Here is a 27,268-nt window from a genome sequence, read left to right on the forward strand (position 1 = left end):
AGAGTGGGAGAAAAAGTCTCACTCTTGGCAGGAGAAAAAAACAAACTCCAGAAATCCAGCAAAGCTGCTGGGGGACTCACTAGGTTAGGAAATTCAGCCTAAAGAGAGAATTCTCCCTAACAGGGAGGGAGCTTTTTTACTCAGATGGGAGTGTCTATTTCTGTACGCTTTTCCTCAGATACCTCTCTTGCTATGCATCTACACCCTGGGGAGATTCTGCTGCAAGATGATATTCATTGCCCAAGCGTGTCCACCCCAGATATGGTACCCGGACCTGCTCCGGAGTTATTTATAGACGTGGGAACTCCTATAAAAGCTTTGTAGACAATATTCGACAAAAGGGGACAGACCGTCTTTCTCTTCCAATAACTCTTCTAAATATCCCTATTTTCAAACACGGTCCGAAAACCAAATAAGGACCGCATACAGGATATTAAGAATCAAATTCAGTACAATTTTATTCAAGAAAAAAACACAATATTCAAAATTCTAAAAAGTCAACATATCTAAAAGAAGAATGTAAAACTGGGTGCACTTGAGTTAAAAAAAAATACAATAAAAGTTCTAAATCAGTTTTAAATAAAATACTGAAAAGAAATTTCACAAACCAGTCAAGGTGTCACCTATACACCCAAAAGAAAAACTCCTGCCTATACAAATCTAAACAAAGCAGTACACAAAAATAAACCCTGGTGTATAATAACGCTTTTGGTAGGTAGTACCTTCTAACAACCCCTGTTCAGGGTTTGATAAAGATGTGTGAATACTCTGTTTGTTGATTGTCTACCCCTTACAGTCGCTACTGGGGTGACAGAAACCACTAGATTGGTCTATGTACAGCACCTTATTGTTTAAGGTGTTCATATGCCCGACATGTTTCATTCAAAAAAACATATTTAGCCAAAGTAACTTGAAATTCATCAGGGGATCAAAAGCAAAAAATAAATCTGCTATACAAATAACATAAGTAAATTCAAAGACAACTACAAGTAACTGTCTGAGAATATGGGGTGTGTCTCCGTGTAGGGATACTTCCATATGCTGAAGGTTTAGGATGAGAAGCAACAGATTTCAGTTTCACCAAGGCAAATACTGCTAAGTGACGGTGAAGGGGGGGGAAAAGGAAACATCTTCACTGTGGACGTTAAGTTACACGTTCCTCTGAAGGAGGAAGGAAGGAAGTCGAGGTGAGTGAAGGAGGCTCTTATCACTTATCACTAGTACTGCGTCCCGGCTCGAAAATGAGGTCCCAGGGTGAAATGCACCACATTAATGCAGAAGTACCTGGCAGCTCCGCCTGTCCGGCGCCGAACATTAGGCTGCCTCCCCTTCCAGACATGATCTCCAGAGAAGGCAGAACCATCCTGCATCACAATCCAGCGTCAATGAACCTCGCGGCTTGGCTCCTGCAGCCTTAGGGTTTGGCTACTACGACCTGGGTGCCCTCTACTCTATCGTGCTACGGTCACAAATGGAAACGCTTCACAGTGTGGGGCAGGACGCAGGGCATCACACCGCTGCATGTCTCTGCTCCTCGGCTCCTGCCGTACCTGCGCTCTGGTCAAGGTGCACCTGGCAGCTATTTCACTATACACCCGTTGACCTACAAGGCCATCGTTGGGTCTCAGCAACTGGCCAAAGAATTTGAAAAGTCTCTTTAGGTTTTTCCCTCCAGTGAAAACTCTGGCCCCAGTGTGGGAACTCACGTTTTCCTTGCAAAGCTCATGGGTCCTCCATTTGAGCCTTTGCATCGTGCTCCTCTCTAGTGTCTTTCATGGAAGGGTTTCCTCGATCAATCACAGGAACGGGCTCGTAATGCCTATTCCTGTTCTAGACTACCTCTGGGAGGAGGGGTTGCTTACTATGAAGTATCCGTTTACAGCACCTTCTAAAAAGGACTGTTTTAACAAAGGGGTCCCCTTGTGGATGATGCAGGTTTGATGGAACACGCATTCGCACTGCTGGAACTGCATAAAAAAGCCACTGGCTCATTAAAGAAACAAGAATTGACCATACAGAAACCTGCATCATCCACAAGGGGACCTCACCAGGGGCCACACAATAAAATCTGATCGTAGCCTTGATAAAGACAGACAAGGTCGAAACACGTGTCGGCTGACCACCACAAGGACCTAGAGTCCACACTGTAATAAAACCTATGCTGTACCAACCGCACAAGCGTGGAAATCACTTTTTCCAAAACATAACTTTGCAAAGTAGCCAGAACTTCTCAAACTCACATTCTGTGTTGTGGGTGTCTGCTTTTGGTTGTCTCACAATGCCTGGGGTCCTGCCTGAGCCAGTCCCATCTAAAACTGAGTTCAAGCAGTGTGTGCTCTGAAAGGCTGGGAGTTGTCTCCAATACACATCCCCTGTTTTGGGGGTGTGCTTGTGAGAGAATGGACCGAATGCCTGTGAGCCTAATTGGGTGGTGCATGAATGCACTAGTATGTTATTGGCTAGCTGAGTCTAGCTCAACCTGAGTAAATAGGGTAATTTGTGTGTATCAAAAAAACCATCAATTACCTCTGTCAGATGTTTGGAGTTTTCTTGCAAGCCTGTATCCTGAATCCTGCTGGAGGAAGAGGCTCTGCTGCTGCATTACCAACAAATCCAAAGGCTGCTGTGCTGATTCAAGGATTGATCAGAGAGGACCTGGACAGGTGACCTCTTCCCATAGCTAAGAGGGGACATCTTGCAACTACTATTCTTCACCCGAAGTGCCCTGGAAGCAAATCCGGAGTTCCTTAAGATATATCTTTGTAGGTCCTGAAAAAGATTTACTGGTCATCTTGTGCCTAAGAGGTCCACCAGCGTCGACCAGCGTCCGGAAGCTGTCTATGACCATTGGAAAGCCAGACTGTGGTATATCACTCAGAAGTGGGGGTTCCCTGACTTGGTGCTACTCAACGCCAGGAGCTTGCTAAATTCCAACCAACCAAAGAACAAGTGGCACTGCAACCTCAACATCTGTCCACTTTTCCATGGCTGAGGAAGTCCAGAGTCGCTGCCTGCAGAGAAGTACCTGCTGGTGGGGTTCCTGCCACTCTGCATCGAAAAACGAGTCCTGGCGTCCAGACTTGGTGGAGGTCTCCAGGGCAGTCCAGTGCTAGAGTTCAACTCGTCAGACGCCATCATGTCATCTGTGCTTCGACTGCAGCACTGAAGAATCAAACGGACGCAAATCTAGACACTTACTTCTGTCACTGCACCCGCCGCCACCAAAGGTCATCATCGGAACCCAAAGGATGCATCCTCGCCGCCCAAGCATTGGCAAGGTCCACAGTGAGATTCATCTTCGTGGGACATCCACTCCACAACAGACTGTCACTGCGCCTTTCTAACGCTGCTTGATTCCTTTCTCCTCCTCGACAGCAATGACCCAGTGGCTACCTCTTGCGGAAGTTCATCATCGTGTAAAGAGGAGAGACTCCACCACTTCGCCTTCCAAGACACACAAGGAATAAGGGCTCCATCCTGCAGGAGTAACTCTAGGGTTGCAGATTCATCCTAAGCCAGACTCTCTTGCTGCTTTCCAAGTACTTGGTGGGTGTTGGGACCTGTATAACAAAGAACAGACAATTAATGAATGCATAAGTACTGGGCATTAAGATAAAAGCAAAGTAGAACTTAACTTTTCTCCAGCAATGGGTTCTTACATGAATTCAAATGCTCATGAATTTTCCCTGTCGCCAGGCTGGGAATCCTCGGTAATAAAGCAGTGTCGCTTTAAAGCTAAACATTGTTTGTAGCTTCTATAGCCCATTTGTCACTTTGGGGTCATACTATCCCAGCCAATGACATTTGTCCTAAGCTCTAACCCTGGTGGCCATCTTCAGATTTTTACTGCACGTTTTGTTTTGGAAATCCATGTGTTTCGCTCCTTGATAACCTTTCCCATTTTTGTGAGAAATCGTCTCACATTTTTTAATTCTTCAGTCACTGTGCGACTACTAGCGGTGAGGACCTGTTGCCAGGCGAGATCCAGTTCATTGTCAGATCTTTAGACCGTGTGGGTGCAAGCCCAAGCTTGGGCCTTTCTACATGCACCATGGAGGACGCCATGAGAAAAAGCATCTTCAGCGCTTGCTCGAAATGCGTAATGAAAAACTTCTGAGTTGAGGATTGTCATCTCAAGTGCATCTACTGCTTGCATACAGACCACGATGCAGATGGATGTTCAATCTGCCAGGTCTTCCCTTTCAAGACGCATAAAGACCGCCATCAAAGCTTAGTGGCGTGAATTGCGTAGTCATCCCTCTTCCAGGCTTGTTAGGCCCAAAGAGCGTGCTCCCTCTGGCAAGAGGTCGAGATGCTTGGAGCGCACTAAAGTGACTGCAGTTTCTTTCATTTTCTAATGAAACGGCTTTAATATTTCTGATGATGCCAAGCCTGACGACCAAAATATTCAAACAGCTTGTGAATCTTTGAAGGATACCACTACTGAAGAACCGGAGTTACTGGTAAGTAACTTATTCCTTCCTACATTACTCAATGTGCATCTCCTGAAAACTCACATCAAGGCTCTTAAGACCTACACTCCAATTATACATGGACTCCCACGACACATGCTCCTATGCGACACACACGTACACACTTACTCCAAGTGCTGTTACACATGCTCTTCCGTCCCACACTACATGTTGCAATGTACACGATTAAGAACACTGAGAATCAATGTACATTATCTATACAAAATCCAGATGTACATTTTGTACATGTACGGCACTTTACATAGGAACAACTTTCATACAAAATGTACGTGTACTATTAAATATGTACATTACACAAGCTAAAAATTAATGTAGGCATGAGTCATCGTAATTCCTATTAAAATCAATGTACATAAAGGTGTATGCAGAAACATACACTGCGTTTTAAAAATGTGATGCAAACTGTTATCTGACCTTCTCTCGGTCCTTCACCAACTGCTGGTAAACTGGCCTGATCAACAGCACAATTATATGAATGGTTTCTGTGTCAAAGCATAGTTGCTCTGGGAACAGCTTCTATATAAAATGTTTATCTTTCATATGAACTCTACTAAGAGGTGTATGTGTTTCACAGTACGTAAAGTACACAATGAAAACTTGCATAAGCAACAGCCTTATCTATCGGACTCCCTTTGGGGTTTTCTAGCTGGATCCTTACCAGGTGTCCCACAGGAACCGTAATTGTCTTTGAGCCAGGAATTGGTGCCTTTCTACCGCCCAGGTCTTACTCTCCCATTAAATCTCACTGGCCTTACCTGCTATACCCGCACTCAAGTACTACTTTCTCTCACCAACCTACACCTCACTATTAACTTTTTCTCTGTTGATCTCCTTCACGTCCCACTCCACTCTCCTTCCATTGCCTCTTCTCTAGTTCCGCCTCCTTGCCCCTTACCTGAAGAATCCACTCTCTCCAATCATATTGGTTCCTTCTTATCATCCTCCTTCCCCCTTTCATTGGCTCCCTCGCCTGGTTTCCTGGTCCAATTTCTGCCTTGCTTTCCCCAAGGGGCCAGGTTACACATGTGAGAAGCCACAAAGCCCCCTTTTAAACCACCTGCCCCTTTCCAAACGTGGCTCTGCCAATGGTTTGCAATGTGGCCCTGTAGAGTGAATGTCAATATCAGAGTTCATTATTTGCTGTGGATTAGCCCCTTGATTACCGTTCCGCAGCTCCATGTTCGCCACTGCATTTATCGCTAATATATTTCACATTCCGTCAGGGTTTCTGGAGTTTGGTAGTCCTGCACTGGGATAGAGAAAACACTGGCCAGCCTGTTATACTGTAGCGATGGGAGGATTCCCACTTGCAACCAGACACCTAGGGGGATGGGGGGGGCAGAGTCTGAGGCCCTCACCACTCCCTCACCCGTACTCTGGGGCAGGACTGGCTCTGGCACTTTGGTAGGCCTTCTGCCCCCCTTAGGTCTGTGACACTGTTGCAAGAGTCACCTTTTCGATTGTTTGTGCTTAATTTGTCTCTTATTCAAAGATCTATTTAAACATTCTACGAAAGAACTGGGCACATAACTATAGCTACTGGTTATAAGTATAGAGTGTTATTTTGAAGTTGGGGAAAACTAATCCCACTAGTACCCTAAGATTTAGGTGGTTAAGGATTCCGGAGGACAGTTATGTAAGGTGATTGGCTTTTGCGGCCATAACTTCCAAATGTTTTGCAAGAGCGTGAATGAACTTTTTTTGCAGGAATGAGCATGTTAATCTGAAGGACTTTGAATTCAGTTAGTTTGTTTAGAATTGTCCTGTGTTCATTTGTTACCACAGGAATGTCACCAGCAGCTTCTAAATGTTGAGAAACATTGCACATTTCTTCATTAATATTTTGTTCTTCTCTTACACAATACCATGAAACACTGAGCTTAGTAAAATGGTACTTGCATCCTCTCACAGATATGTCTTGTTAACAGGAAAGACTTTGAAGTTTGCACCACAGGTGTAAACGCCTTGATGAAAGTCTCAACACAGCTACAGGACACAGAGGCCCTGTTTTGTGCTCCAGGTCTGAAGTGCAGCGCGACATCCCAACAAATGGTTCTCATCTCAAGCTTGCAGTACATCCGGGAGGAAGTGAAGAAATCCTCAACTGACTTCACTGCGTGGAAAACTCAACTCCTTGCATTGGCCCCAGACAAGAGTAAAGGCAAGTGATTAAATGGTTTTTAAAAGGTGCCTGAAAATGTTAAGTCTTGTTCCACATTTGTGAACTGCTGCCTTCTGACTAGGGTTGGTGCTGCTCTTTGCCATGCCTTCTGCTAGACACGATGTACAAAGATGATAGTCACTTGCTATAGAAACATTTGGGTTCATTTATCGATAACGTATGCTTTACAAAACTTGGCTTGATGGAAAGTTTAAATCTTTTTGACCAATTACAGAGGGATTCTCCCGAATCTGGAAAGTGTGGTTAATGTGATGGTTAATGTGATGGTGATGCCATCCTGAGAGAGCTGTGGCGAATGTTTCCATTCCCTCTCAGCAGTCATGAAAGCTATTAATAGTACAAACATTGTTTCAATGTAAGAATTTCAATAAACTACCTTAGGTCGACTAAGGTCTCAAGACACCACGTTCTCTAATAAATCTATTCCGATTAAAGTTACCTTTTCTTAGATATTCTGTGCCACAAAACTGCATGTTTGTTTCTGGAGGGATTCCAGCATACAGTGAAATATTGCGGCATCTGGGAGGAGAATGTGATCACTAATACAGTTGGTTTACTACTACAACAGTATTAGGTGTAACTTAAGGCAAGGGTTCCTAGCGGTACACCTATAGAGTCTTTCAGATTGCTGAGAAGCATTGTTCATGGTTTTATAAACTGTATCTCATCCTTGGGGCCTAAAAATAGAAAAGCGGTGCAAAGAAGTAGGTGCAAAGCGTTCTTCAAACACCCCATTAATAACTTTGTCTTTTTTCCCTTTTATGAAAGCAGAGTTTGCTTGGTGCGGGACTAAAAATGTCAATTTGAATGGATTGTGTTCTCCCATGTATTCCTCATTTTTGATATTCATATCTCGCCAACTTTGCTGCTTCTGAAAAAAATTCTCAGCAGAGGGCGCTGTACCCGATGTTGTGGCGTTGATGTCCCTCGAGAGCCTCTGTTGAACATCCACGTCATCGATAGTATAAATAACCTGTGCAGTACCCGTTGGCTTCAGTTCCGTTTTTCTGAAAGCTTTTGCTTCGAGTACTAACGGTGCGCTTTGTTTTTCTTTTGAAAAATGTCTTCATCTACCCCTTCGACCCCAAAGTCAGGGTTTAAGAAGTTCTACGACTGCGGGTCAAAGATATCTATAACAGATCTGCACCGCCTCTGCCTGTGGTGTCTGGGTTTCAGGCACTGTACCGATGACTGAGGATCCTGTCAGTCCATGACAGAAAAAGTTCACCGGGAACACAGAGGTAAACTGGCGGTGGAGAGGGAGGCGTTGATGTCTTCGAAGAAGGAAAGGAAGTCCAGGGAGTCTAGAGACTCTACCTGACGTAAACGATCAAAGAGTTTGAGTCGATTGAGGCAATGTTTGTCTTCTTCATCGAAGAAGGCGAAGAAGAGACACCATAGGTCGCCCTCTTCTTCGTCCAATTTCTAACCCAAGGTGATCATGCCTTTAGAGTGGAAATGATGCAAATCTTCGAGAATGCGGCCCGACTCCTGCGAAGGAATCGCGGAAGAGCTATGCTCCGGTTTCTTCTTCGGACAACTCTGGGAAGTCAAAGGCTTCATCGAGGTCGAGCATGAAGCCGGCTTTGCGTCGAGAGAATACTTGACCCAATGAAAAGGCGTCAAAGTTATCGACTAGATAACCGAGCCTGTCTTCGATACGTCAAAGAAGCACAAAGCGTTGAGAGATTAGACTGTGTGGACGCTATCAGCGTCTAACATCTCGATGCCAAAACCAAGGGCGAGTCGGAGTAAATTTGACCCCTTTTTCAGAGCCGCCATTGACGGAAACTTCGATTCCATCGAAACCTGTGCCAATTCAGGAGATTTTCAAACCAATTCCAAAAAAAACCTTTTTCAACTCTATGTACTCTATATATGAGGAGGAATTGGCCTCTGATGAGATTTTTTCATTTGGGGTGCAGTTTGGCACAAAGAATGTGCCTGAGGAACTCATTGATCAGGAATCTAGAATGAAAGAACGTTGTGACTCATTCCAATCTGCTAGTGGCCTTGACACTTTGCCAGAATTGGAGTTTGGCAGGCCTGCCCCTCTGAAGATGCAGATTCTGGTTAGAGAAAGCTCATGAACAGGGTTACAGAATACATGGGGTGGAGTAGCACTTCCCCAGTGTATGAGCAGGATGACATGACGGACATCCTAGACCAAGGACAGCAGAAGGATTCAATTCTGCCCTCCACAAAGCCCTTCAGAAAAGGGTTATGGCTAATTGAGAAGCTCCGGAATCTTCGCCTACAGTGAACAGAAGTTTCTCTAGGAAGAATAGACCCTCTAGCAGCGACCCAGACTACCTAACCAATTTATGTGTTATTAGGCCTTTCTCTTGCAACCATTGATATAGATCAGCCATGAAGAGAATGAAAAGAGGCGCTATCAGGCAACCCTGGCGCACTCCTCTTTCGATCTTAATGGGACCCGACAACAGCCCTGATCTTGAGATTCTTACTCGCATTGTTGTATTTAGATGTAATTCCATCAGAATAGATAGCAGATTAGGCGGGACCCCTGAGGCGTTCAACTTCTTCCATAGAAGATTTCTATGGATGGTGTCAAACGCCTGGGACAGGTCAATCCATGCCCCAAATAAGGGTGGGGTACCACCCTTCACGAGAGATTCTGCGCTCAGACAGCTTATAACCAAACCGTTTAGGGATGTGGATAAGTCCTTCCTAAAGCCTGTTTGCTGTTTTGGAATTATGCCATTGGATTGGGCCCAGGTCTCCAACTCACCAAGCATAAGTCCCACAAAGATTTTGCTGTCCGCATCTAAGAGGGAGATCGGCCGATAATTTGATGCTGCCAACCGATTTCCCCCCCCCTCCTCCCCCTTTTTTATAAATCCGGTCACTTTTGACGATCTCCGCGATTCGGGCAATTTCTTTGATCGGATAATGTTATTGAAGAGCATTTTTAGGACCCTCGCCCAGATGGACAGATTCATTTTTAAGATTGTGTTACTAAGCCCATTGGGAGCCACCGCCCTAGAGGAAGAGGATTTGTTTATTTGAATTTCGATATCGGCACAGGAGAAGACTAGAGACCATCTCTCAGTTGCTTCTGGTTTTGAGACCGAGGTTTCTGGTGCTTTATACACCTCTGAGAAGTGGTCAAACCAAATCTTCTCCTGTATGATGGTTTCCTGCGTGGAGTTCGATGGATTATCCGGAGATCCCACAATTGTCCAAAAATGTCTGGAGTTCCTCAAGCACAGTGTATGCAGCATTTTTTCTCCATCTTGTTGGAGCATGTGGTGCCTATGGGACCAAGTCCAATTTCTAGATCTATTATTGAGGCTTCTGAGTTCGTCTTTATACTCCTGAGTACCCAACTCAGACTTTTCTAGGGCGGCCCTTTGTTGTCTTACATATTTCTTTTGATCTGGACTTGAGGAGTTTAAAGAGTGTGTTTGCACTAAATGACGTTTCTGCAAATGTCCATGGGGGGTGGGCGATTCAGGTTACACAAGAAGAGAGAAACTATCTTGGTCAGTGTATCGAGAGCTGCTGAACTGATTAACAGTATCATTCAGTTTATTTGTGAGTGTTCGCACCCCTCTATTGAACTTTCTGATTCAATTACCAGCAGAGTTGAGAGATAATTCCTGGGGATAGATGGAGACAACGTGATCAGACTCAATGTTCAAAGCAGCTTCCAACATAGCATGATCATCTGTGTTCACCTTGCTAATATTAAATTCAACACAGCTCTCAAAGATCTTCCTAGAAACAAAAAAGCCATAGATTGTTGAGAAGGAGACCCCCATTTGTCAGATCGGAGCACTCGGAATGTCCCCCGGACATTTCTATTGAGCATCCATAGATCCCAATCCCTCATGAAATTCATCCAGACATTACCATTTCTGGTTTTGGATTCGATTTTCCCTGAGCTCCAGTCTTTTGTTGAAATATACTGAGAGTTCAGGTCTCCAGCTATTATTATTTCATCTGAGGGATGCAGTGAGGAAAACTGAACTAACCTATCCACTATATTTGTGTTCGGACTGAAGGGAAAGCTCGCTCGTTCGATGTCAGAGGTAGAGAAATACTGTAACGCCGGAATGGGCTTAATTTCCAATAGAATTGTTGAACGATTGAAGGGGTGAGATACATTTTTGTTGGGGATCTTTCTTGATAATGAAATGTGGGATAGGAGCATATCCTCTCACACCGCTCCTGCTTTTCAATGGCCCAAGAGTTTGTTATGGAGATACCAAATTCCCATCACTACTTGGAGAGTGCGGAGCTTGACTACTTATCACACCATTCCTATTTTTTTTTATTTCTATATGGTTTACATATGAAACCTTTACAATTACATTTAATAAGAACAATTCATAGAAAAGGTACATTTCAAAAAATGTATAAAATCAGTGCAAGAATATACAATTGCAGAATATCATAGAAGAAAACTAGAATTCAAAATCAAGTATGTCAACACATTGCAACCACCCATATTCTACAAAAACAGCTTAGATGAAAAAAAAACAGTTATCTAGATAGAAAATACAGATGGAATAGAAGCTAACCAAGGCAAAATAAAATAGCGGAGACCATCTAGTCAGGAAAGCAAAAATATCTAAAGATTTAATAAAACCCGCTACTGCAAGCCCCTCCACAACATTAGAAATAGAAAGACATCTTGACCAGATAGTCTTCTACCCCCAGAAGTCCTAGAGTGTTAAATATCCTCAGGTATAGAGCCCTGGAGCCTTTGAGTTTCAGCACAGTCTAGGAACAGATGAACAGTTTCCAGAACCCCTGGCATATGACAGAAACGACAGAGGGCGTTAGTCTCTTTGATCAGATTCCTTCTAGACAGAATTTCCTTGGTAGGGAGAGTATTCCATCTGCGTTTCAGAAGGAGCAAGCGACATTAGGGATTAGGGAATTGTGTCATAATGAGAGACATAGTTCCTCTTTTCTTATGTTCAAATTTTAACTCACTAAGAGGGGGATATGAATGGAATGTTTCTGTTGTATTATTCCAGTCATAGGAGTAGAGTAATTTCTTAACATTATCAGGATTGTTCATAAGAGTAGCCCTATCTGTGGACAAGTCCAACAAAGTTCTATCGCAAAGTTCTCTGAACTTTGAGAGATATAGGTTACGGACCAGGTATCCCTGGGCGAAAAGAATTTTACCTAGATCAGCATAGAGGGAATCCTCTATAGGGCAAAGAAAGAAATAGAGCCACAACCCGCCAGTGGGATTTAGCTCTCAGTGACACAAGACCCATTTCGAACCTTATAGCCACAGTTGGAATATTATTGGGCAGTTTCAATACCTTTCTCCAGATAATGCCCCCTAGGGAGTCCCGGAAAGTGTAGATATCCAAATAGTGGAGTTCCATGCCATATATTAACTTTGGGACAACCTTCCCTTAAAAAAAATCTACCACAGGCTTTAGGGAAAACCTACCATATTTTGTATCCAGCTTGATGGTCTGAGATATAAGTGGTATGGCCTCATGTCTAATAGATCGTGTAAGTTCACAAACCGAAGGTTGGGCTAAAATCGGGAAACTCAGGTAAACCCTTTTTTTTTTTGCTCTTTGCTCCCCCCCAATTTTCCAAACCAGTTTGTGCTCCTTTTTTCACTTAGAAAATACCATTGTACGGGTTTTACTGGGGTTAATTTTTAGCCCATTTGTTGCAACGTATTGTTCAAACTTATGTATTAATCTTTGTAAACCGATTTTGGCACTCACCAACCCCGCATCCCTGAAAAATTCCCAGGCATCTGCCAGATAGAGGATAAAGAGGCTGGGAGCCAGGGAACAGCCCTGTCTCACACCTATCCGTGGTCTTTTTCTCCTGGAAAGATGCTCTTCCAGATTCAGCCGTACATGAATCACCGAATTCTCGGACATGGCCATGATAAGTTTAAGTAGGCCTGCAGGGAGACTCCACTTAGAAGGTTTGGCCCAGAGACAAGACCTATTAACCAGGTCGAACGCATTTGACAGGTCATGTGAGGCAACAAATAATGGACCCCCAAATTTACTCCATGCTGAATGTTGAAGAGCGTTTAAAATAAAACCATTTATATTAGTTGAATGCCCGGCCCTAAACCCCGTTTGGAATTTGTCTAATATATGGTTCTTTTTGATCCACTCATTAACATTTAAGACTAGCAAGGAGGCAAAGAGCTTGCAGTCCGCATCAATCGGAGAAATTGGTCTATAGTTCACAACAAGATTCCGCTGACCTCTCTTAAAAAGAGGAATTTTGTGCAGTCTGCCAGCTATTTGGAATAGTTCCCGTCCTTACTACATTTTTAAAAAGCATGGAAAGTAACTTGGACCATATTTCCGGAAGGGTCAATGTATTGTTCGTCAAACCATTTGATCCACTAGCTCTTTTATTCTTAGTTTTAGCAATTAGCCTTAATACTATCTTGTAATCAATGATAGGCTCCCATTGTATAGTGTGTGTGCCCTCCCCGGTTAGTGGTTCTTGAAGTCCCTCTTCCCCTCGACCAAAGAGTCCCTCTTCCCCTCGACCAAAGAGTTCAGAGAAAATGTCCACCCATTGAACCTCTGAGATGGTATTCAATTGATCAGCAATTGAAGCCGTCTCTTGAGAAGAGAGCCCAAAAAGCCCTAAGATCCCTTTTGACCAAAACACGAAGCATCAGCTCAGCATAGTTTTGGAGCATACTGCATTTTTTGCAATACAGAAGTTTTTATATCTTTGCCATATTGATCTGATCTTAACATTTTTGTCAAACTGGTCAATATTAAGATTTCGAGATTCTCTGAGCAGCTTTCGCACCTGAGACTTTTCTATGGCCAGCTCCTCGTCAAATCTGCGGACATGTTCTCTTTTAGAGTGCCCCATTCTCAAACTATTGTTAACTTTGCTGTGAAGAGCTTTCAGGAATTGTGTGGAGTATTAATGACCACTTGTTTCCATAGTAGAGAAGTATGGTTCAAGGTAGACAAGAGTTAGCCATTAAAGATATTTATAGTAGCGGGCGACCAACGAACCCCCATACCTTGTCCCACAGTTCTCAAGTTACGTGGGCCCCCTGCAAGTGGTTTTTTAAATGGGAGAGAAAAATGAACAGTCAGGGTCCCATAATCACTCCAGGAGTTGAAGTTTACCTGAACTTTGGAAGATAAGGGGAGCAGCGAATGATCTACAAAAAAATAGTCAATAGTGGAGGTTGAAATGCCCCTCCGCCAAGTTGGAAGAAAGTGGGCAGGTAATATCAAAAGTTCCATTCAGACATATCAAACCCACAGATTCCAAGGAAAGGTTCCATAGTCTACCCCAAACATATTTATGACCCCTACGGACAGAATCCTCCATATCCTGTCCCAGATCACCATAGTCGTCATCAGACGACGTAGAACAACCAGAGTTCAGATCCCCAGCAAGGATCACTTTCCCCTTAGTAGTTACAGTTCTCCAACATAAGATCAAATCCGTTAACCTTTCCAAAAAATGCTCTAGGGGGGAAAACCTTTGGTGCCAATAAATATTAATCAGGAGAATGGCAACCGAGCCCTCTCTTAAGGAGGCCTCAACCATCAGTATACCAATGGGCATATCGGAAATAACCGAACTTCGAAGGCCAATGGTAGACCTTAACCCAATAAGTAGGCCCCCTTACGCTCTTTTCTCCCTCACCTCCCCCAGGTTGGGTTTAGCATATTGGCAGCAGATTTCAAAGCAGTCAATATAGGATGACGAAAGCAGCCAGGTTTCCTGCAGAAAAAACAGTCAGTAAGTTTTAACATGGAGCCTTTATCTATGTTAGTAAGAAGATGTAAATTCCCCCTAGTATTCCATGACAGGCAGCTCAGACTGCTAGAGTCTGCATTCCTCACATGAGAGGCCGGACGTGTATTACTGTTAGGACAGTTTTTCTGAAGTCCAACTAAAGGCTTAGTAAAACCATTCAACTGAGGCAGTACAAGACTCCACTCTTAGTATAAGTCTATACCACCCGAGTATAGGGTAGCATAGACAGAGCAGCCAGGCTTATTTTAGGAGGGAGAGAGGGCAGTAGACAAAGTACAAGTGAAATTGTAATACAAATGATCAAAAGAAACACTGAAACACTATGTATTGTAAAAATAAAGGATTTATTTAAATACAGGTAGGCCCAGATAAATCTAGGGGTAAGTAAGTACTAAAACATTATAAGAAATCTCAGTATAAAAACACAACACTATACTTGAAAGCACACAGACCCAAGTATAAACTGTATTACGGACACCTAACAGTAGTTCTAGGGAAGTCAAAGCCTTGTTATACACATTTAGTATAGGTCAAGCCTATTCTTTGGGAGTAAAAGACCAATGGTTACTTTCAGATTACATTCAGTAATACAAGGGCAGTAGGCCCCTCCAGTTGTACAGTGACACTTGGAGCAAATCACATGAACCGTCAACTGGACAATATACTTTTTTTGAATAATGAAACACTTATCCTAGGTGCAGTAAAAACCTACAACTACTTTTGTCATAACACACAGTTTTACCAGGTGAGTAAAACCTAAGGATGTAATATACAATTACAGATGCTTTTGAATTCAGGGAACCCCAGATTGAGGTAAGCAATAACTCTGGTAACTTATTTTGTATGGCACACAGCTAACAAAAGGTAAGTAAAACCTGCATACTTTAACTTCACAATGAAGGGGAAAGTAAATCCCAATGTCACACTTTACTGAATAGTTATTCTAGGTAGGCAACAACCTAATGTAGACTTATTGAGATCAGGCTAGCAGCAAGTCAGGGGAAGCAAGACCCATTTGGGGGACACTCATACAGTTATCCTAACAGGACTAACCTGGTGATACCAACAGTTGGAGGACACTAATACAATTACCGTACAGGAATAATCTGGTGAAACCAACACATTACTTTTTGTGTAAAGAGGCACAACCTAATCACAGGAGAGTAAAATACCTTCACATCTACTTTCTATTAGACTGGCAAAACAGTGGCTAAGGGAGAAAAGATGTTAACCATACTTTTAAGAATAGTGCATCACACAGTCAAGATCAGTAAGAACTTTTGTAAGTGTTCACTCTTAGAATTACAGTTACCAATCAACTGTTTACAAGTAAGTAAAACACTTGATTTCTTTTCTAGGCAGAAGTCCCAATTCCTTCAAAGTCTTTCCCTTATTCTAGGAGCATGAGTGTGCTCAGTGGCAGAAGGGGTGGTCACTAGGACTAGTGACCAACAGGCAATGTTAGAATAAGTTCTTTAGTGGCAAAAGTCAGAGTTCCTTAGGGAAACTGGGCAAACAGGTGAGTACTTTACTTTTAGAGTTAGAAGAGGGTCCAGGGGCTTCACAGAAGACACCCCAGTATGATTCTAGCAGTGGGACTGGGTGCACTGGACGACGGACCGCCCAATCACAGAAAACACCCCAAAGCTACACAGAAATCCCAAAAGGCTTAAGGTAAGTATATACCCAAGCCAACACAGTACCTCAGCAATGAAGAAGAGATTGCAGCAGGAGAACTTCAGGGACTGCAGCCAAATACCCGGTCAGTGGATTCCGATCGATGAAGAAGGCTCTAGGCAACATTTCTCTCGTGGCTGAATGCGGTTCTGTGGATTTGGCACCTTTTCAGGCAGCACAGAAGAAGACAGAAAATCGCGGTTGGATTCCTGTCGTTTAAAAGGTCCAGCGCTCTTGTGAGGGGACTTTTCAGACTTGATTTGTGTCTCTGGAGATGCACCAAGATGCCCACAAAGTTATAGCGAGATTCGGAATTCGGAAGACCGTGCATCGCGCAGTGGCAGGAGGTCCCAGGGTATTGGGGTATTTCAAGGATGCAAGGTCACAGCAACTCGTGGGATGGCTTAAAATGTAGGTCTTCTTGAGTCTAGTGGGTCTCACCAGGCTCTGGGTTCAGGTCGTCGTTTTCTGAGAGCACAGGTCGATTGGAAGGCAGGGCTACAGCAAGCTCCGGTTACACAGCAGGCTCTCCGGTTGCTGGAAATCATCTCTGCTGCTTTTCCTTCATCTTCCTCTTCGGTTTTCTGTTCCAGTGGTTGACCTGACTTGAGCTTCCAGGTTTCACTACAGCACAACTTCTGCATTCTCTCCCTGCATTTTACAAGAAAGGGGCGTCTGGTTGTCCAATCAGGACAGCCAGCCCCCCACTGGCGTTTGTCCCAGTTGAAGCAAAGATGTAAGACAAAGGAGGGGAAGTTTTGGACTCCTCCCCCACTTCCTGTGCTTACAGACTGACTGGAGCCTGGGCGGGGTGTCCAGGGGACTCGCGCTGAAACAAAAAAACTCACACAAAGGAATTTCCAGCCCTGGATGTCAGGGGGAGGGGGGGGCAAGAAACGACAAACACTAAAATAGCAGAAAAAGAAGAGATGGGCCATTTTGGTAAAATAAGCACTCTTAGGTGCCTTGCCTGTAGCTGTGATCACAGCCCGCGGTAAAGGTGCACCAAATTAGTAAAAGGCATCACTGCTAGCAGCCATTAAAGGTAAGCTTGTCACTGTAACATAATTGTTATAGTTTTAATGTGAAAGGGGATACATTGCATCTCCCCAGCACTCCACATAAGGTGGGGTGTGCTGGCTTCACAAAGATCCTTTCTACCCTGGGGAACTGTAGTTCACTGTAGTTCACTCAAGGTTAGCACAAGAAAGTTAAATGGGGAGCCCCTAGGGCAACCCAGCAACAGGCACATATTGCTAATAAGTTGGTAAACATGATAACTTTAAAAAGACACAATGGGAGAGTCTTAAAATGACACCCATAAAAAGAATTAAAGATAGGTGAGTTTGGAAAAAGGTTGCCACTCACTGAGGTATTAATGAAAAATATCCCACTAGAAAAGCAAAAAGTTCTGGGGTTGAACCAGGAAAGGAAGATTTACCAGCTCTGTGGAAATCTTACCTAACAATTACACATGTCAATTCCATAAGGCAGAGGTAACCTGGGCACAGTCTCGAGCAGCACCGTGGGTCCTTGCTGGGAAGTGCCTCCGCTGAGGATGAAGAAACCTTTCTGGATGGTAAACCATCATCAGATTTCCCCTGGAGTCCTCTGATCTTCCGTGTTTGACAGGAATTTGAGTAGGTTTCACCAATTTAATTTCAAGGCCTAATTCTCGCGGACCACTCATTTCTCCCATTATCAAATCCAATACCACTCTGGACTTCAGAACAATATTACTAAGATCCGCTCGATCTTTGAGTGGGAAATAGATCCTTTCTAGGTCATAGCTGGACACCAGAGACAGAGACGGAATTTGATGGAGTATTTTCAGGATATTACCTAGATTAAGGCATATGGGCATATCATCACCCCAGAGACTGATTAATTGTAAAGTCTTGAGGGGATCTTTATTTCCCAGGAGTTGTGGCATGGTGTCCGAAATATCCATACTGAATTGATTTAGCGGATCTTCTTGAGTTTCAGGACCCTTACCGCCCCATAATATTGACCCTTCTGTGTAGTACCTGGACCAGAGGGTCTCCTATCCTGGTTACCAAATGAACCTGAATTAATAGGCCTCAATAGAGTGGGATCCAGGGTCTTTGGAACATAAAGATCGCCCACTGTCTTAAAGCCAGTGATGGGATCTCCCAAGACAGACTCTGGAATACTCAAATGGTCACCAGGAAAGTGGCTTACCTGACAAAGCTTTTGAGATGCTCGGGCATTGCCAGTCTTGTCCATGTCCGTACCTGAAATAGAGTTGACTCCCAACCCAGGGGTGGACTTCACTCTATATAAATCCAATAGGAGTTGTTTAGCCAATGCAATAACTAGGGTCGGAATATCAGTATTTTAGGGGGTCTGAGAATCCAGAGGTATACAGGAAAGTGTCCGGTTTCTCACAAACAGGATTATCTGTTAAGTGTTCTTTAAGGATATTAGATAAAGGCAGACCTCTCTCTTCAAGATCAATGGTCTCTATTTTATCTCTAGAAAAATTAGGATCTGGGAGGCCTAAAGTTTGAATGGCAGGGGCCGGGACTGAGAGGCCGATGTCATCACCTAAACCAGGGATATTTATATGGGGGTCAGTCTGGATAACTATGGCTGTTTTCAGGGGGATTGGAATTACCCAATCAGCCAAACAACCAGATTAGACGCAGTTGGAAGACCTTTTAATTTCTCACTGCCCGAACCCAGAGTTGAGGTGCCTTGGACCATGGTACTTGGCACCTCTACCACACCAGAAGTCTGTGGCCCCTTAAAAGGCACCGTCGTCCGTTGGGAATATGGAAGGTTTGGAAGAACCAGATTTTTGGCTTTTAAACACAGGGCCATCTTTTGTTAAGTCTATGGTAACTGGATCCTTCTCTAGATTTTGCAGAACTTTTACCCCTGAGGTAGGGTCAAGAACAACTCCCTTATCCCGTAAAAATTCTTTAGATGGAGCCAAAGCAGGTGCATCCGTAGAAGCGGATGGACAGGAGGTAGGTACATGCAATTTATCTAATTCTACATCAGGGGCACTAGCCATAACAGGACCTGAGGCCATCGTGATAGAGCCCTCCTCATGCTTTGCCTGAGAGAGCAGGGAATGGGGGGGCAGGGGCAATCTTGTCTTGGTTATAGTGAGATTATCTTCCCCGATTGTCTTCACTAATTCTTCAAACCTATCCAGTCCCTCTAGCCTAGCATAGATTTCTGACAATAGGAGGGAATGAGATCTTACTTCCGCCCAAATATTGTCATAAAGACAGACGAAAGAACTCGTCACCATATTTAGGGCAGAGAATGTAGGTTGAGTAAGCCTTATCCTTTCATCAGCTTCCTTAAGCGTATGATGCAGCATTGATTCAGTGGGATTTTCTTTTATGGGTTCCAGGAGAAGACCCCTTTCTCTTAACCAATTTTGCTTTTCTGTATATTCATCAATGAAATCGTTAAGTTCAGAATGAGAACCCATAAAAGAAGCGTTGCATGTCTGTTGAGTTGCATTATTGGTCTACGGAAATCTGGGTTTCAAGATACTCTCAGCAATCGCTTTGTCTGCACACTCAATGATGCTAATATCATCAATGTCATTATGTGAAGCCTCCTCGGTATCAAATTTGTTTGCTACTTCCGCCAAGTGCAGGTGGTCTAAAGTAGCCACTGATGCAGCTGAAAAGGGAGGCTTAATTTTAGTGCTGGCGGCAGTTCTTTTCCCAAAATAATTAGATATAATTTGTTTCCAGAATTGGTTCCCCCAGCGAGCCCATTTTAGGTTTTGATTTAGGGGCACTAAACAGGGGTTTACTTAAAGGAGTTTTAAACACATGGGATTTCGAAATGAAACTGTCCACAATCCCAGCGTTGGGGAAGGATAAATTCATAAACGAGACTGGCCTCTGATTTTTCAGATCATTTGGAGTAGAATCCTCCAGGAATGACTTGAAAGAGGAGAATCCGTGTTTAACACTACCCTCAGTATGTGTTAAGTTAATGGCAGTGGAAGGACATGTTGCAGGACTCTTAATAACAGGAGTTTTTAAACAGTTGGCACTTAAGTCAACTGCTTGTAGAGCAGGCAGGGTAGAATTAGGCAGCGGACAGTAAGATAAATTTGTGTGGTTTGCCCAGTTTCCTTAACTATTTCCCCCTTTGAAAGATCCCTCCTAATGGAACTGCCCCGTCACCCAGATTAAGGGCTAGGGTAGCCGCTAATCGTTCTCACTGGGCATCAATAGAAATATCGCATTTACCATTAAAAACACAGCTATTGTCACACACTGCCCGCGGGGTGCCCCCAAGGAATCAAAAACATCCATCCTATCATGTAGGTGGACTTGGGCTCGCACAACACTTTTTGGTTCATTAATACCTACTTGACAGAGGTTTGGAGTCCTAGATAATTCCTCCAGGTATTCTTCCAGCTAATTCTCATCTTTACCTACCAAGGCAGTAGAGGGAAGATGAACTAAACTACCTTCTTTAATGTCTGGAATATAGGACTCCTCGGCGTGCTTAAGAGGGTCAGAGGAGGCCTCCGTAGCTGACTGACTCCTAAGGCCTTTACGTGCCATTATGGTGAAACCACAGATGAGGACCACCTCAAAGACCAAAGAAGCAGGCAACCCAATAGGGGGTTGTAAGGCAGCAAAAACACTAATATGAGATAGGGATAAGATAAGATTAATTAAAATGCACGGAATGAGTCTCACAAATGCATAAAAATTGTAGAATTCATAAAGCAATAAGATTTAAGAAATTTCATACGATTGCACTGAATAAAAATGAAGTACAGACCAGGGAAAGTTGTATTTATATCCCCACTACTATAAAATAGAAATGTCCACCAGAAGGTCAATCCTGGAAGAAGAAACAAAATATTAAAATTTCTTAACTAAAGGTTATTATCAGTAACCCTGCAAGGTTTAGCACCAAAATCGCTAATTAGCAGCTCGAACTTCCAGAAAGAAATAAGTTATCAGGTTACAGGGTAAGGCACGCCCGACAGCTTGAGAAGCTGCCAGAGTCTGACTCTCCTCCCTCACCCAATCTACCTATATAGTTTAGATGAGGATAGAGGTACCCCAGTCCTTCAATCCATACATAATATTCCAAATAGGTATAGGCAGTGAGCATGTAAAGATCAACAGGGTTGCAAGGAAAGTAACTGCCCTGTAGTCGGGGCACCTGCAGAGATCCGAGAATACCAACCAAAGTTGAGTCATTAATCGCGTGATACTCACTCACTTCCGGGTATGTATGGAACCACTGGTGGAAGTCTGACTTGGCCCGTGCAAGGTACCACAAGCTGTGGCCACAGGTCACAGCCAAACAGTGGCTCCAGCCCTTACAGCTCCAGGGCTTAACGCTGCAAGGGCGGCTGTGTGGTGATTTTAAACTTCCTCGAAACGTCACGTGACACTGTCATGTGACCAGCAGAGGCACCGCCTTCCTGGAAGCAGCAAGAGCACGTCACTCGCAGTGCTGCCTTGCAGGTATGCCCAATAACACAGGCAAAAGTCTGAATAAAGGTCTCAGCAGGACTTGACTATTGTCTGTCCCAACACCATTCCTATTATTCGATTACCCAGGAATTTGTTGGGAAGATCTCAGAATCCCATCACTGCTTGGAGGGAGCAAGCCTTTGCTGCCCATCAACTTTTGATTGGCTTTAAGAAAGATGGGCGCATTTATTTTCCCCGGACTCTGCAATTTCGTTTTCTGTTGTGGTTTCAAGAAAATTTAATTGATTTTCCTTGGGGGCTGGATTGGTTCTGTTTGAATGCCCACAGTTGTTTTTAATGTTTCCACCAATTTCACTGGGACTGTCCCTGCATTTGATGGACTTTTTCCTCTTTTTTCCATGTCCCTTATTTGCAGCAAGGATGCGTATCTGCATGTCCCCATCTACCAGCCACATCAGAAGTGTCTGCGGTTCACGATTATGTCGAGTCACTTCCAGTACAACGGACTGCCTTTCGGTCTGAAAATTTCCCAGTTTAAAATTGATTTTGTGTGCTTTCTTTGAAGACATGGTAGAATTCACTGACACCTTGGGGACAGAAAGGGAAAAGTATTTAGGATAAATAGAAAAGTATCAATGTTGCAAACATACATTTTTGTACATACATCCCTTGGGATAATTTGCATCTGTGTATAAAGTTATGGAATTTTAGGCCGAATCTTTCATGCTCAAAATTACCAAAATGTATCAGAAGGGCGAAACAAGGTCTCACAGACTGGAGGATTGGACTGATGAGTGCTACACAAACTATGTAACCTGTGTATATAATTTGCCAAGAGATTGCAATTGTATAAATGTATGTTTGTGGCAAAATCAGTTTTTAAGTAATTGTGGGAGTTTTTGGACATTGTAAAACTCACCTCATAAATCTGACATCATTCCCTTGGAAATCCAACCAGTTGAGAGCGAGGCAGGGACTAGCACCCTGTCCAATCCAAGTAGTTTAGAGGCGTGCTTAGTTAACCCTGACCAGCCTTTACTTTGATGTTATTAGGCATTATAAATAAGGGTCCCTGACAAGACTCTAGACACACACTCTTCCTGTTTTCCTGCGCTGTGTTCCTGTTTGCGTCATCTTCCAGATCCAGACTCCAACTACAAGGCCAAAGCATTGCTGATCCTACTCTAAGGCCCACTGCAAAACCCAAGCAGTGCTGATCCCATTCCCAGCAAGGCCTCAAATCCGAAAACCCACTAATCTCCCATTAACAAGGGGAAAGCTGTGGTGTTTTTGGGAAGCATCCTGATACTACTAACTGCATGCTGCTGAAATCCTGCTACTCTGATGACCTGTAGTTTCCAGTGACCAGAATTGCCCGTCCAGTTCTTGCCAGCCGATGACCAGAACCGCACAGCTGTTTGGCAGCTGCCCTGCCGTGTAGTGACCAGACCCGGTTGACTGTCCACAAAGCCCAAAATTAAAAGGTGGACTGTGAGTATTTCACCACACGATAGAAATCCATAGTATACCTTGTCTTGCCTTGCCCTTATGCCACTCTCTAAGTCATCCTATCCTTATCCTGATAACTTGTCCAACTGTCTGAATTCTCTGTGCATTTTGTCATTAATCTCCAAGCATCAGCGCTACTTTTCTCTTCATTTTTGTTTTACATAGATCATATGTCATTGCCAATATTTTGATTAAAGAAAAAGGGTACACTGCGTGAAGGGTTACAACTGCAGCGTAACTTGGAGAATTCACGGGTGGTATTCCTCTTTTTAGTCATTAAATCTAGTTTGACGTAAAACTGTGCTTCTCACAAACTGATTTCCTTTCCAATTTCACTCTTCATTTTACTCAAAGCGCACCTTTTTCTATCTTGCATAACTTGGTCAATTTACCAGCTACAGACTTACTTTCACTTCCATTCTGTACCTGTGATATCTACCTATCCCCCAAAGCAGTGTATTTCACCTGTTTTTATTAAAAACCGTTTTACTTCCATTCTGTACCTGTGATATCTACCTATCCCCCAAAGCAGTGTATTTCACCTGTTTTTATTAAAAAACGTTTTGGTCATTTTATGCGGGAATTGCAAAAAGTGTAAATTTTAAACATGTTATTTGGCTGCAATCTGTTTTAAACTTTCCACTCATTTCTGAACTGTATGCTTTTGGCAATCCATTCTTTATGATTGTTAGTATCTTTGCATTGTTGCTTTAGTAAGGAATTGTATTTGGTTCAAGGTTTAACACACATTCATTATTGATTTATCCATTTCCGAGTGTCATTTTGCAACATTGCAAGGGGTTTAAAATCGGTTTTTCTCTTTCTGTACCTGTGATATCTACCTATCCCCCAAAGCAGTGTATTTCACCTGTTTTTATTAAAAAACGTTTTGGTCATTTTAGGCGGGAATTGCAAAAAGTGTAAATTTTAAACATGTTATTTGGCTGCAATCTGTTTTAAACTTTCCACTCATTTCTGAACTGTATGCTTTTGGCAATCCATTCTTTATGATTGTTAGTATCTTTGCATTGTTGCTTTAGTAAGGAATTGTATTTGGTTCAAGGTTTAACACACATTCATTATTGATTTATCCATTTCCGAGTGTCATTTTGCAACATTGCAAGGGGTTTAAAATCGGTTTTTCTCTTATTTGGGGAGGGAAGGTCAGATTTAGATTCCGTTTTCAGTTTCTTATTCCTGAGTACCTGCGGCTTCTTTGTATCCACTCAGAATTGAATATTTGTGGGTTGAGGGAACATTGCCAGGGGAAATTCTAACTGTGGTGCTATCTGTCCTAAATTAAAAAGTACTGCTATTCTGCTGTGCTGTGTATATGCTTCACTAAAAAGTGAAACCCAGTGCATTGCTCACATGCTCATTGTAACTATCACCCTATTGGTGATTGCTGCCCCATATTAAAAAAGTGTGTGATTTCTTTTGAATTTTAAATAAATATTGCATTTGACCAACTAGCCTGGTTCATGGTCCATTGTGACCCGGGGTATTTGAAAAGGGGGTGTGATATGAGTGGTGTATCATCCCAAAATTGAATCCACATAAATAAGGAGAAAAGCACCTCAGTTAGGCGCTACATACCAGGCCAAGACCAATGTGTGCGTGTCGCCTGATTGAAATCCTTAACAAGACTACTAATGTGTTAAAATGACTGCACCCCTGGTGAATCCAAAGCTAAATAACCGCTTACATCAGACTATTCCACAACACACTTGTGGGGCAATAGAATCACCTTGGGACCAAAATGGGGTGTTTAAAAACATCAGTCGTTAGGAGCCTTTTACCTACCGTAGGGCAGCGCAGAAAAGGTATGATTACAGAAACATTTGGGGTACATCTGCTGAAGTCGCTCTGGTCACAAAAATAAATTCAAAGACCCAGTAAAAGCAGCAGGGGGTAAAGTCCCAAAATTAGGGATTATGGAAAATGGGACATGGGAACCGCAAACCAAGAATTATGTGCATCTTAACAGTCGCCATGGAAATTTGAGCGCAGGACTCCATGAAAAGCCCTTCTTTCATTGTCATGGCTGCCTATGCAAGCGTCAGTTCAGGTAAACAATGAGGTGGGGGGGACTATGAAGGTAAGTGGTGCTGGAATGTTGGTGGGGCTGTGCGAGGCGCTTAGGTGACGTAGTCGGACAGAAGAGCAATTGCGAGCTGCACACAGCTTGCATACATTGTGGGCTTGGATTGTTGGATTCAGCCCCAGTTTCGTATAACTTGACTGGCAGGCTTTTTATAAAGAAAAATGTACTGTCTTGAGACCGAATATATTGTAGCAATTGGGAAATTAATATTTGTCTCATGTGACATTTGCTTCTATTTTGCTTCACAGGGAAACAAAAGTCTGATAAGTATGTTGATGATTTCTCTCAGCAAGTCGAATCAGCCATACTTGCCGTCCTTTGTGCAATACAGAGTCTGGTAGAAAGAAACAATGGAAATGAGCAGGCAAAACCTACCATGTCCGAAGAAGGTGAGGCTCTGCAAGCATTTTTTTTTTTATTTTTTTTTAACTTCTAGAGCACACATGTAAGGGCTCTACTGTCAGCATTTTGCCATTTTGACTTCTACTTGCTGAGCTTGAATAAGTAAAATTTGTATGTAATGAAGACTTTTATGAATTGCATTGTCAACATATCCGTGACAAACCTTGGTACTTTTGTTGCAGGGTCCTTGAGAAAGTCAGCAATCTTCCTCTGGATGTTATTTACAATAGCCATAGCCGTTCTAGGAATCTTTTACCATTGTGTAACTCCTGCTGCATGAGTTATGCGCAAGACTGTTGATGTTTAAGTATTACTGGGGTGGGGTTCAGAGAGGCCAATCCTCCGCGTGTGCATATCTTTCCATAAAGGTAATTCAAATGCTCAATGGTAGACATGGCAGAGCAGAAAAACTTGCCTCTTAGGGAAGGAGAAACTTGTGTAAGGTACTGATCAGTCGCACCAATTAAGATTGTCCATGGACTAGGTACCGAAAATGTATGCTCCAATATAAAACAGTTAAGGCTTTAAGTTAACTTCACCATAGATAAGTACCAAGCATTAACAAAAACAGCAATGGTGTTAAAAGTCTTTAAATAAATAAATTGCAGTTTTAATGTTGGAGAGAGTGATAAATGAAAATTGCAGCCTTAAAATATAAGGTATTTAAATTTCAACCAAGCATCTTAAAAATCCCAAACCTTGTTGCTGAACAAGTTTCCTTCAAAGTTCACTAGTAATTTCATTTTTAATTTACGTTCAGGGATTTGTTAGTAAAGATTTTTGTTTTTTGCAGTCAGCCTCTTTTATGATCCAAGCATATCTGCTGACTCTGTGATCCTGGCTAATTTTTTAATGAGGGGTCTTTTTAACAGTACTCCTTTTGTTCTGGGAGTAGTTAATGGGGGCCCTTTTCCTGATTAAAGTTTGTTGTGTAGAGCAGGGGAACCCTGCTTCCCCTTTATTTTGAATTTATGGATGGCAAGATTTTATTCTTGCTGCTTTCCTTCCATACACATTAGTGGGACACCCCAACCTTTTGCTATTCTTTAACCTGTTCTAATTTTTGTAGGCAAGTGAAGGTGTTTTACTTTGCTTGTCTTGCTAGGCTCATCTGTTTTGAGGACACTGATTGTTAAGACAGTTTTCTGTTGGAGCAACGTTTCCTCAATATTTTATGGACCCCCAACCATTATGCTTTTGTTTTTGCACTTTGTCCTGACACTTTGTGCTTCACTACATTGGGCCTTTGCTGATTAGTCCTTAAGGCTGTCAGTTTCACAAGAAACTAGGTTTCCCGTAGTCTTGTTTTTATCTGTTTGGGTAGCTTTTTAACATTGCATAATGAGTCTTCCAATGCAGTGCAATGGCGTTTATTTTGTATTTCCCTAGACTAAACTCAAAGGATTTTTTGGTTACTTTTAAATGTGCCTAAGGACAATCTGGTGGCAGCAGTTACTTTTTCAATATGTTTACTGTATTTTATTTTAGCTTCACTGTGTTTACTGCGTTGCGCTACTAACTGTGGCTAGTGTCCTAACTTGGACGTTCCACAAGGTTTTCTCCTGTTATTTTGGCCATTTTGTTTGCTGGCCTTCTTCCTGCCTGGCTAGGTCAGAACGTTCCTTTTTTTGGTCATGCATTTCCTGGAAAAGCCTTGGTTTTTGCTGGCTAA

General features: G+C 42.9%; 1 protein-coding gene across 3 annotated transcripts in view; it reads left to right on the plus strand.

Moving 5' to 3' along the window:
• MDN1 (midasin AAA ATPase 1) overlaps positions 1-27,268 on the plus strand; it is a 2,688,524-nt gene that overhangs the window by 2,307,760 nt on the left and 353,496 nt on the right. For all 3 annotated transcript variants that reach the window (XM_069606482.1, XM_069606484.1, XM_069606483.1), the window contains exons 80-81: positions 6,422-6,654; positions 25,443-25,583. In XM_069606482.1, the coding sequence (XP_069462583.1) occupies positions 6,422-6,654; positions 25,443-25,583 (374 nt within the window). The remainder of the gene's footprint in view (positions 1-6,421; positions 6,655-25,442; positions 25,584-27,268) is intronic.

Source organism: Ambystoma mexicanum, chromosome 4p, assembly GCF_040938575.1.
Source record: "Ambystoma mexicanum isolate Mex_15411 chromosome 4p, UKY_AmexF1_1, whole genome shotgun sequence".
In the NCBI taxonomy this organism is placed as follows: Eukaryota; Metazoa; Chordata; class Amphibia; order Caudata; family Ambystomatidae; genus Ambystoma; species Ambystoma mexicanum.